This window comes from Psittacula echo (assembly GCF_963264785.1).
Source record: "Psittacula echo genome assembly, chromosome: 5".
Taxonomy (NCBI): domain Eukaryota; kingdom Metazoa; phylum Chordata; class Aves; order Psittaciformes; family Psittacidae; genus Psittacula; species Psittacula echo.
Window position 1 is genome coordinate 89,836,236 of NC_137739.1, and position 12,508 is coordinate 89,848,743.

A 12,508-nucleotide genomic window follows, 5' to 3' on the forward strand; every position below is an offset into this window, starting at 1 on the left:
GCCTCCGCACCCTCACAGGGAAGAGCTTCTGCCTAAGAGCTCATCTCAGTCTCCCCTCTGGCAGGTTAAAGCCATTCCCCTTTATGTTCTCAGACCTACCCTTAAGGGAGCTGCTGATTCACTCCTGTGGGATCTCTTGTGGGAAACCCGCTGTCACCTATAGGAGATGCTGCTGTACTCCTGTGTAACCGGCACGTCCCAGGAGGAAGCGCAGCCCATTGGGCTCTCACCTGTAGGAGATACGGCAGCACTCACTCCAGAGCACTTCCCAATAGGAAGCGCACGCTCTCACCCTGCTGGAGTCACCCCTCTAGGCCCAGCTCACCCGGGCAGCGATCCCGCCGTGCCTCCCCCTTCAGGGCCTGCTGTCACCCACAGGATCCAAGCTCTCCAGCAACACTTTGGGAGTCCCCAGCTCTGCCTTGGGGGTGCTGGACCCTGCAGCCTCCATCCAGCTTTGCCCTGGGCCCAAACTGACCCCAGATCCCGCCTGCCCCACGGGTTCAGAGTGCCAGGGAGGGCAGGGGTGTCTCCAGGTGCCTCGGGGCTATGTGTGGTCATGCTGGGGGCACAGACATCCCACTTGTGGTGCCAGTGAGGCCTGGCCCTACCCAACCCCAAGTGCCCAGAGACAGGATGAGCTCATTCCACACCTGAAGTTCCGCTGCCTCAGCTCCCTACAAACTGGTCTGCACAGGACACCAGCCAAGCTGGGGATAAAGGAGAATGAACCTGCTAAGGGGATTTCCCTTTCTGTATTGATCTATACCAAAGCCAAAGACACTCCCTCTGCCCCCAAGTGAGACTGTGGGGCAAACAGAGCTGCTGCAGTCTGCAAAGCTTCTGCTGGCACTTTGTGCCATGGTCACCTGTGGGCTGCAACGCTGGGCAACCACCCATTAGGTTTGGTGGAGGTCAGCACAGCTTCATGTGAACAATAGCAAATCTTCCATTTTAGGGCTTGTATCTATAGGAGAAGGCTCAGGTTGTTCTCTCCTGGGCAGCTCCTTTCTCTTCACAGCCAGACAGGAGAGAGGAAAATACCACAAACAGACATCACCTCTTCTCCAGGCTCTGTGAGCATCACCCTGCTGCCCAAAATAAGCCCACAGAAGCCAGTGTAGTTACATCACCACAAGGTCATGGCTTAAGCCAACACTTCAACAAGCTGATGCCTCTTTTACCATTGTCCTTTCCCTTCTTTTCCATCTCCCCCTCTGGCTTTTCGTGTCACCTGGAGCTTTGAATCTCAGATTCAGTCCAGCCTATGATTTCATGCCTGTGTTTGCTTTCCAGGGCATGGCAGGAAAGTGTTCCCCTGAAGGAGCTGCAGCGCAGAGGTGTCTGCCTGCTCAAACTCCACGCTGCCAGCCAGAGAACTGGCCTCTATGGGCGCCTGCTTGTGACCTTCCAGCCTAGGAAACATGACCCAGACGCTGAGCTGCCGTCTAACAGCTTCGGGCCTGGTGAGTGATAATCCTGTCACAGCAAAGTGAGTAAAGTAAGAGATGACCAACACAGAATCATAGAATGGCTTGGGTTGGAAGGGACCTTAAAGCTCCTCCAGTTCCAATCCTTGCCATGGGCAGCAACGCCTTCCACTGGAGCAGCTTGCTCCAAGCCCCTGTGTCCAACCTGGCCTTGAGCACTGCCAGGGATGGGGCAGCCACAGCTTCTCTGGGCACCCTGTGCCAGCGCCTCAGCACCATCTTCCTAACATGGTATTTGTAAAGATTGAGCAATTGATACCATAAAGGGAGGGAGAAAATGTTATGGCTACAGAATGAGCCTAGAGAAAATCAGCTTTTCTTCCTTGGCTACAGACACGTACGTAGCACCAGGAAGTAGTGCTGATGGCTGAAGTGCTGGTTTCCTCCTGCTCAGTGAATGAAACAGAAGCCCTGGTCTCTTGTCATTAAAGATTTCATGGCATTCTTTGTCCAGGCCAAAGTGTTCATGTGGTAGGTGAGGAGCTTCGGTCACTGGCACTTTAACAGCAAGATGGAAAGTGGATTTTCCTTTGCCTTCCTGAGATGACACATTGCCTCCATTTTGGGCCGTGTTTGGTTGCTCCCCAGAAAAGCCTCTTCTCACAGCGTTTGCCCTGGTTCATGCTGTCTTCAAACTCATCCCTGCAGGGGACATCGCCGGCCTGTACGATGCAGGCAGCCAGGGCGACGCGCTCTGCACGGGCATCGTGACACGCGTCACCTCCAGAGCAGTGACAGTCGCCTTTGAGGACTCTCAGGACACGCTGAGCCTGGACCACGAGCGCTCCTACCGCCTGCTCAAGCTGGCCAATGATGTCACCTACAACAGGCTCAAAAAGTAAGGCCCAGGGCAGCAAAAGCCAACTGAAAAATGCTGGGTTTACCCTGGAAAGCCCTTGTGAGACAGGTCTCAGTTTAATTCAGTAGGCTGGGCTTATCTCCTTGCCCTTCTATTCCTCCTGCTCCAGTAGCACCTCCACTTAGGAGAGGTATCCACCTTTTGGCTGTGCCTTTCTTTCTGCTCACTACTAGGAGAACCCATACTGTAGTAACTCAACTGGATATGTTATGCTACAGCATCAAAACATCCTAAAGTTATCTGCCTGCTGGCTGATTGGTCCTATTCTTCCCTCTTCCTCTCCCACCCCTTATCCCACAGCTGTGGTCCCATGTTGCATCACCTCTGGTACTAACTGGATTCTATGTAGAGCCTTTTCCATCCTGGCAAAAGTGAATAGCTCTGTGCTGGAAAGGCTCAGCACAGGGTCTGACTGCATTAGACTGGAGGTACAGGAGCAAGTGGAAGCCTGACCAGCATAAAGGGATGTGTGAGGTTTGCGGAATGCAGCCATTAAGTAGGATTAGTCTGTTGGGGCGTAACATTTCCAGCTTTGAAGAAAAAGAGTCTGTGCCCAGTCTTCTGTTCCTGGGCCCTGAGGTGCACAGGAACCACCAGAGTTCATGCTGTGGTGTAACATGGCTGTTCTTTCCTTTGACAGAGCTTTAAACGCACTGAAGCAGTATCGGGGAGGTCCAGCCTCTGACCTTATCGATGTGCTCTTCTTTTCTGCTGAACCCAGAGCATTCAATGAAACAAGTAAGTTCTTTTGTTACAGGATTTCCTACCAGGCCAATGGCAGGGGCTCCACTGATCTTTTTAGAGGAGTGTTGTGCTCCCTCAGAGCCCCTGCACCTTCACAGGCAAGCACATGCACTGAGGCTGCTACTGGTTTTAGTCTGCCTTGGTAAGGGAAGCTGGGAGTTGGGCAGGTGGAGAGCCCTTTGGGATGGACTGGTCAGAGCAGTGGTGGTGCTGCTCTCATCCTAGCTGTCAGTAAAGATACGGAAAGTTATTGTGCAGAAAGGGCAGGGGGGGAATTTCACTCTCCAGAGCAATCAGTAAAGCCTGAAGTTCCCCCTCCCCACACAAAATAAGGACTCTGTGCTCTGTCCCTGCCCGGTTAGAAGGATTCTTACCTCTTCAGATGTCACATCTGACAGAGGCAAAGAGCCAGTGATGATCACCCTAAGTGGTAATGGTGCTGCCACAATTGCTTTTCCAGTCCTCCAAGGCCTGTCTCTAAGGCTGCCCAGCTAAGAATGGTGGTCATGGCCATTCTTTGAACTGCCCACGGGAACACAACTCTGACCTTTGTGAGGTTTTTATCCACACCAAACACACAGCTTATTGTGCTCCAGTAATAATACCCAGGTATTGAATGCAAGTAGTAACTGGTGCTGTAACTAGCAGCATTAAACAGTTACTTTTTACACTGATTTATGGGCAACTGGACACACCCTTTGCTCATGTAAAGACCCTTGTCATCACTGGGAGAGAGACAGCTGGCTAATGCTCACCCTTCTCAGTGTACCAAGTAAAGCTGGATTCTGGCATAAACCAGGCGGGATTTGTGATGGGGAATTTGTTTGCACACACTCATGAGTCTGAGATTCAATTTAGTTTATGAGGCATTTCTGATTTGCTTCCTGCCTCAATCCCATCCATAAACTTCAGAGATCAAAAACTGCCAGTGCTGCTTCTATATTGAAAATCCAATAACTCTGCCTTCATCGGAGTTAAGTGGCTGGAACTGCTGCAGCTGGGAACAGCATGGGAACATTTGTGTTTTTACAGCCTTATTGCATTCAGCCAGGTTGGAGATGTGCAGGCTGCTCTGGTTTCATCAGATACTTAAAACCTCACAACTGCTGAGTTGGTTTTAGTGTTGGTTTTAAACCGTGGGTTTTACCAACAGCTGTCAAGAAACGGTTTATAAGTAGAACTCCTTTTACTCAGATATGTTTTTACGGGAGTCTGTGGAAAAATGAAGGATGGAATTACACAGCTTTCCCTTTGTGAGCAACCACAGGGGAACCAAAGCTTCTGATGAGCAAAATATCCAAGTGCTCAGCAACTGCTAAGGAATGGTATCCCTTCACAAAAGGGATGTGTCCTCGGGGCTGCCAAGGTCAGGGGGTGAAGGCAGAGGGTGGATGAAGCTGCCAGCAGGACTGGGCAGCAGTTCTGTATCTGAGCCACACAGAGAGCTGAGGTCTCTCCTGTCACCTCAGCATCATGCCACGGGTGCCACCACCCATCCCTGCCCACCTCCTCGCTGGCCAGGGCTGCCCTGTTTCCTCCTCAGCACAGCTCCTGGCACTGCACTTGCTGCTGCAGCTTCTCACTGTGATCACTGTGGTTGGTTGGTTGCCTGTCACAACTCCCATCCCCTGCAGCACCCCTCAGGCGGGCTTCTGATCTGTACACCAAGGACAAGGAGCTCAGGTTAGTGCAAGTCATAGCTCCACAGTAATAAGCACCGAGCTTAATCCAAGTCAGACCTCTTAGCCTTTGGCTGCCTGGGACCATGGTGCACTCAGGGTTTTAATATTAGATACAAGGTTTAAATTTTAATGAACTAACTTTCTTAGCTTCAACTTTGCTTATTCCCCTGTGTAGCAGAACTGCCTCTAACAAAGAAAAAGTCCTTTACACCACATTGCTGAGCTGTGCCAAACTAAGCAGAGATGAACTCCAGATCTCCCCAGCTCTGAGAGAACGCTGATAGAGACGTTCAACCACATCAGACAGACAGAGGAGATGCAATATGAGAAGGCAGCATATCACCCAAGAACAGCAGGGAGGAAGGACCTTCCATTTACCTCCTCACCTCACAGCTCCTTTCTCCCTGCTGGAAAGGTGTCACACCAGCCAGGAATTAAATAGTAATGAATTTAGCTGGGTCCTGCAGGCTGCCCTGAACTGCCACCCTCCACTGAGTTGAAGGGGAGGACACAGCAGCTGCCTGGCTACATCCTGTGTCTTGTGCTTACATGACAGCCCATGCAGTTCCTCAGGTGGCCAGTTGCTGTAGGACACAAGGATGTTCCTCTGCAGAGAGCACAGACACAGACGTGTGGACTGTCTGCAGAAGACAGCAAGTATTTCCCAGGAGCACACAGAAGGACAGGGAAACCTCACAGCATTTCAGGCTGCTGCTCCTCCATGGCACAGGAGCTCTTTCATGACCAAGCATCTTTTAGCCTGGTTTCTTAGGGAGATGCTTCCCTGTATCTGTCTCATCCCATCCATTATCTGATTACAAACCAACCTGGCAGGAGTCTCAGAGTTACTAAGTTCCGTACATCTCCTAAAACTGGCTGTCTAGACACATCTCTGTGAATGCTGTTCCAGGATGCAGTGTGTTTGTAATACTTTATAACAGTCTTCCAGTGCCTAAAGGGACTACAAGAAACCTGGAGAGGGGCTTTGGGCAAGAGCCTGCAGGGACAGGCCAAGGGGAATGGCTTTAACCTGCCAGAGGGGAGACTGAGATGAGCTCTTAGGCAGAAGCTCTTCCCTGTGAGGGTGCTGAGGCGCTGGCACAGGGTGCCCAGAGAAGCTGTGGCTGCCCCATCCCTGCAGTGTTCAAGGCCAGGTTGGACACAGGGGCTTGGAGCAAGCTGCTCCAGTGGAAGGTGTCCCTGCCCATGGCAGGGGTTGGGACTGGAGGAGCTTTAAGGTCTCTTCCAACCCAAACCGGGCTGGGATTCTGTGATTGTCCCCCCATCATTGATCACCATCTTAACACAAGCCCACTTGCAGAAAACATGCTCCAGGACATTGCTCCAGTGGGAATTGTGCCTGTACCCATCAATGCTGGGAGGATTCACACCAAGTTGTGAGCAGGCTTTTCCTGACACTGGGAACCAGCTGTGTGCAGTTCAGCACAGCAGCAGCAGCTCTGCCAGCCATCAGGAGGTGGGGAAAAGGGCACTAAGGTGGTTTTGCCATTATTACTCTCCTGCTCACGCTGATGTTTCCTCTGCTCAGCTGATACCATGCAGTGGTCACACACCAGCAGCCACTAACTTCTCAAGCCCATGTTTCTCTTGGCTTTGTCGGACTCCTTGTCAACCTCATCAGCCTGTGACTGGATTTAGGCCCCCTCCTGGGCTGCCACAGATGCAATATAGCTCCTCCAGCACCACACTTGGCAGCCTGCTCTGCCAGGATGACCAAGGAGCTGTGATCCCATCCTGAGAGGACACAGCGCAGCAAAAAGATAAGGAACTAAAAGCTATTTACCAGATAGGCCACGAGGCTCTTGTCACTGTACTTGTGTATGCCCTAAAGATACCCTCCACATCCAGCCTTTGGGAAAATAGAATCATAGAGTCCTGGAATGATTTGGGTTGAAAAGGAGCTTAAAACTCATCCAGTTCCAGCCCTACTGCAGGATGCTGAAGGTGCCCTTCTGGCTCTGGCCAGGAGTGTGTGGGCTCACAGCTGAGCAAGGCTTTTGCTCCCTCCTCCTGAGCTGCTGGGATTGTGCATGAGCTGAGGCGTTACCTAGAGGTGCACAGCAAAGCCCAAGTCTTTTTAAAACACTTAGAAATGCAACTCAGAACATAATACCCTTGGACAGAACACCCGACGTGCTGGGGGATAACAACTGATGTAGTCAAAAGAAGCATCAGAAGGGCTCACCAGTATGTAGATGGGAAGTGCAGCTGATAATGGGGCTGGTCCCTACCACAGAGCACTTCCAGCCTTACCTTGCTGCCTCCAGAAAGGGACCAAGTGGGAAAACAAGCTTCCTAAAGATAAACTCTGACCTGACCAGGATTTCTGCTCATCAGACACTCTGGGAAGCAAAATATAGATGCTGACCCGTAAGAAATGCTTTGCTTGGCTCTTCCCCACTTAACCTGCACTTGTGGCCCAGGAGCATTTAGAGCTTTCACACCAGCAATCCTACCCTCCTCACAGCAGGTATTGTGGGGACCCCAGCACCTCTGTGCTGATGTATAGAGAGGCTTCACTTGCCAGCAGAGGCCAGCCCTGCTCTGTCACTGTGCAAAGCCCAAGCCAGTGGGCGTAATACCTTTGCTTTCCGAAACAACATGCCCTGTTGTAGGCATAATCCTGTGCAGATCAGTGGTAGCCATCAGCTCCCTCCTGTAGCTCAGGTCTAGGACAAGCAATGGGGTGTTAAGTGAGGAGAAGCTCCCCATGATCCGGCTTCAGCCTGTGCTTGAGCCCAGAACCCCCCCGTGTGCTGGGCTGCACCCCCAGAGTGTGAGCAGCAGCTCAGGGAGGGGATCCTGCCCCTCTGCTGTGCTCTGGGGAGACCTCTCCTGCAGTCCTGGTCCAGCTGTGGGGCAGCAGCACAAGGACAGGGCTTGGAGCAAGCTGCTCCAGTGGAAGGTGTCCCTGCCCAGGGCAGGGGCTGGAGCTGGAGGAGCTTTAAGGTCCTTTCTAACCTAAACCCCTCTGGGATTCTGTGATGTCACAGGGCTGGAGCTGGGTTAATGGGCATTTTCTGGGAGCACCAGTGCAAATCCTACACTGATGGCTCATAGGCATCCCCTGGGGCAGCCCTGCTGGGGTGAATAAACTGCATTTCTTCAGGAGAGCCCGCTTTGAGCCCAGCTGGTGGATGGAGCAGTGCTTCCATGCCACAGCGTCATCCCTTCCAGGGCTTTGCCCTCCTTCTCCTCCCCACTGACATGCCCAGCCCTGGGAAGAGGCCCATTTCCCAGCCTGCCCACGCTCAGTGCTTGGCAGCGTGTGGTGATCAGGGGAGAGGGTGTTTCTGAGCTCATGCCTGGAGCAAGGAAGCATCAATGACTCCTACGTCCCGGCTGTTCCCTGTTGTGGGAAATGCCTTGCAGTTTTTAAGCTATTCTTTCTTCCCCAGCCCATGGGGTGCTTCCTGCTCTTACTCATTAGCACACTGACTCTAAAGTGATGTGTAAAGCCAGAGCATCGCTACTCCTGTTTTCCATACAAGTGCTGTTTACCCCAGAGCCCTCATTCAGCTATGCTGCTCCAACAGCCAGCACCAGAGGTTACACAGTTGAACCTGCCCAAGCCCAGGAACAGCTTCCCTGCTCTTCATCAGGCCCTTAATGCAGAGATAGCGCTGAAACACATGATGCCCACAGGGAATGCTGCCCGGAGATGTGCCTTACATAAGCGTTCAGTGGGAACATGATTTCCAGTCACCTCAGTGCAATGAGTCACCAGCTCTGCTGTAATTAACTCCCATAATGAACAAGGAGATTGGGGGGGGTGGGAAGAGATATGGGTTGAAATGAGATAAATCTGGGAGATAAAAGGCAGCTTGTGACAATTCCATCCCTGCAGTGAAACCCATTCCCTGTAATGCACTTTGCAGATTCTTTCCCCTTTTCCTTTCCAATCATTATAACTCAAACTAATCTGAGTTTTCACCATTCCTGTTGCTGGTTTGTATCTTCTTCCTGCCTCCGTCTTCAGTCACTGAACAATACGGGGCTGCTCCTTTCTGCCAGAGATGCTGTAGGTTTTCCAGCTGCTTTGTTCACCAGTGCTATCTTGGGCTTGTTAATGGGAATGGGAGTGATTTGTTTGTAAGACCAACTACTTCCTCCCCTCTTTTCATTGAGGGTTTACTCAGTGTGCTGCCTCTCCTCAGAAATAACCCCAGGACACCTCCACACCCAGGAGATCCCACACATTTGATGTTTGGAGAGGGACTTTGGACAAGGGCCTGTAGGGACAGGCCAAGGGGAATGGCTTTAACCTGCCAGAGGGGAGACTGAGATGAGCTCTTAGGCAGAAGCTCTTCCCTGGGAGGGTGCTGAGGCGCTGGCCCAGGGTGCCCAGAGAAGCTGTGGCTGCCCCATCCCTGGCAGTGCTCAAGGCCAGGTTGGACACAGGGGCTTGGAGCAAGCTGCTCCAGTGGAAGGGGTCCCTGCCCATGGCAGGGGTGGGAGCTGGATGGGCTTTAAGGTCCCTTCCAACACAAACCAGGCTGGGATTCTATCACTCTATGTTATAGCAAGTAAATGCCACTAAACGCTGAAGCGATCCAGTACAGACTGGCTGTGTTCTCAGCTGGATGCTCCCCCTGCAAGACAGGAGAGGAGGAGGAGGAGGAACACAGGGTGGGAGTCTGTTTGAAAGCATGAGAAGCCTCACTTCCAGCCTGGGCTCTTTCAGCCACCTGGACAGGACACAGCTCACCTTCACCCCAGGATGGTTATTCCCATTATCAGATTGGTTTGGGCCATCTCCCGAGATCTCACTTGTACTCATGGATTTGTGCTTCTCAGCAAGCAGCCAGGTGAGGGCTGAGGCCCAAGTGACTCTCCTGCTGTCTCCCCAGAGCCTCTGCAGCTTTACAACAACTCCCTGGATGCATCGCAGAGGGAGGCTGTCTCCTTCTCACTGGCACAGAGGGAGCTTGCCATCGTCCATGGACCACCTGGCACAGGAAAGACCACAACACTGGTAGAGATCATCCTGCAGGCAGTACAGCAAGGCCTGAAAGTGAGTACAGAGGTGGTTTCTTTTGCAAACTCATTGCAAATCCAGCTCATCTCCAGATGGAGCAGATCCAGTTGTAGCTGTACTACACTGCAGAGCCTGGCTTGGCTTGGGGGACCAGGCAGTTTCCCTTGGCAGCTGAGATCAGGTGCAAATAGAAGCTCCAAAGCTCAGGTTTGCTGTTTATTGAAGACGCTGCGCTTGCTTCTAGGCAAGGTGGGAACTGCCTTTGGTGTCTGGAGGCTGCAGAGGTGTCAGTGGGTTGTTCCAAAGGATGTGTTGGTCTCCTTCTCTCTGCTGAGGGTCTCGCTGCTCGGATGCTACTTCTTGGCAGTGACAAGTTCCTGGTGTGTCCTGTTGCAGGTCCTGTGCTGTGCCCCCTCCAACGTTGCAGTGGATAACCTGGTGGAGAGGCTGGCTGGGCACAGCGTGCGCATCCTGCGGCTGGGGCACCCCGCTCGCCTGCTGGAGCCCATCCAGCGCCACTCCCTGGATGCGGTCCTGGCTCGGGGTGATGCTGCCCAGATCGTGGCAGATATCAGGAAGGACATCGACCAGGCCTGTGTACGTGTCCCTGCCACACACCCATGGGGGTTACCTGAACACCAGCTCTCCAGATTAGCACATCTGCTAACCAGGCAAGCTGCTGAGTCTCTCAAACTGAGGAAGAACCCTGCCTCTTCTTGGCTGTAGTGATTGTCTTGCGAAAGCATCCAGGTCCTCTGGGTTGCCCCAAAATTGGTGGCTAGAGGCAAGTCCCTGTGACAAGTCCTGACACGAGCCATTGGCACCAAACCTGGTGTTTATGAGTCCAGTGATGCTCCTAGTTTGGATCTTACTGTGTGCAGGTAGGGATGAAATACTGGTGGGCATGAGCCTCGCTGTGATCAGCAGCAGAAAGGCCACTTCAGGGAGAAGACAGAAAACAGCTGAGTGCAGGGACTGGCAGCTGGAGATACATGTGGCCTGCATAAATCCCACTTACTCTCATTAGGAGGCATTTAACCTGGCATTGGGTAAAGGAGCTGGGTGCAAGCCTGGCAGCCTTAGACACAGGGAAGGCTTCCAGCCCTGAGAAGGTGTCCCATAGAGAAGCTCTACCAGGGGTAGCCTGAGCCTCCTCAGCCACCTGCCACCAGTGCTCATCTTCAGCTGCTGAGGAAGCTGAGGGCAGACTCATCCAAGCCAAATTCCTCATCAGAGCAGCAAAACATCCCTGGAAATGTTCAAGGATCTCTCTCCCCATACCTGGCAGTGTTCAAGGCCAGGTTGGACACAGGGGCTTGGAGCAAGCTGCTCCAGTGGAAGGGGTCCCTGCCCTGGATGAGCTTCAGGTCCCTTCCAACCCAAACCATTCCGGGATTCTGTGATTGGAAACCATCATCACTCCCATGTGGGGGAGCTGCTGCAGTGCCTGCTCCCCAGCTGATCTGTCTGGCATTGTTCATGCCATCCTCTTCACCAGAGAGAAACACTCACATCATTAATTCACTTCCTAACAAGAAGTCTGCTGTCCTGATGCTCCCTCCCACTCTCAGCCACCTCAAATAGAAAGCACATTACACTGTAAAAATGCATCCTTAATTTCTTCTTTCCCAACCTAATTCTCCTAAACTCGATTTTCAAAGTAGCTCTTGCACTTGACACAAGTTTTGATACCAAAGAGATTTTCCCCTCCCTCTTCTGGTGGCAGCATTATCCAAAAGCTGCTTTGCAGATGTATCCAGCTCAAGGGACATCCTGTTTTGATCAGAGGTGCAGGAGGGCACCTCCATATCCCTGCTCACAGGTGGTGTGGTACCTGCCTGAGCTCATTGCCCTGGCACTGCACATTTGCTTTAACTGATGCAGAGTAAACACAGCTTTCAGCTCTGTGAGCCTTGATCTGCAGCCACCCTCAGGAGCTGCAGGTTTCCCTGCTGTGGTTTTGCATCACTCCATTTCTGTTGCTGGGACATCCCTTGGCAGATGAGTGGTGCTTGCACATGGTGTGAGCGCAAGAGAGGGCATATGGGGCTGCTTCCTGCAGGGTGCACTTATCTGCTGGGATGGAGACCCAGTTGTAGTCACAGCTCTGCACTGAGTCTTTTTCTCTCTAGTGGTTAATGTTCCCTTCCCTCTCCTTGGAAGCACTTTGGAAGGTGGGAGGAGGTTGGGTATTTTCCACTGTTGATTTTCCATAGTAGAAGGGAAACCAGGGAGAAAGCAGAGCCTTCGGCACTAAGGTCTCATCTACTCCCTCCCTAGAGCAAGGGGTACATGGTGATGGGGTATAGGAACTGGCCACCAAGGCTCATTCCACCCTGACCACCAAACAAAACCCCAAGAGCACACTGCTGCAGTTCAGCTTGCCTGGCAGTGCTCTGAGCTGCCCATGGTCAGGTCTTTCACAGCAGATACACCTGAATCATCAGCATCTCTCTGGGCTTCAGAGAGCTCACCTCTGAGGTCCTGGCCCATCTTTCCCTCATCTTCTCCCCTGCAATATCCCCTACTCTCCCCTATAATAACATCTTCCTTTATCCACTCCACTTTGTCATCTCATTCCTTTCCTTCACCACAACCCACAACTACACGAGACCTAGCAATATAAATGAACATTATCTAGCCCTTTGTGCCTCATTCCCTTACCTGTTCAGGCTTCAAGCTTTCCAGGACATCAGCTTCTGGATACTCTGCACCAACAAGGGCAATGCTGAGC

The 12,508-nt window shown here is 52.2% G+C and overlaps 1 protein-coding gene across 1 annotated transcript in view; it reads left to right on the forward strand.

The window, feature by feature from the left end:
• Positions 1–12,508, forward strand: part of IGHMBP2 (immunoglobulin mu DNA binding protein 2) — a gene marked incomplete at both ends in the record, with an annotated part of 31,671 nt that overhangs the window by 407 nt on the left and 18,756 nt on the right. The window contains 5 exons of the mRNA XM_080618880.1: positions 1,297–1,466; positions 2,139–2,328; positions 2,990–3,087; positions 9,647–9,810; positions 10,171–10,371. Of these exons, the coding sequence (XP_080475006.1) occupies positions 1,297–1,466; positions 2,139–2,328; positions 2,990–3,087; positions 9,647–9,810; positions 10,171–10,371 (823 nt within the window). The remainder of the gene's footprint in view (positions 1–1,296; positions 1,467–2,138; positions 2,329–2,989; positions 3,088–9,646; positions 9,811–10,170; positions 10,372–12,508) is intronic.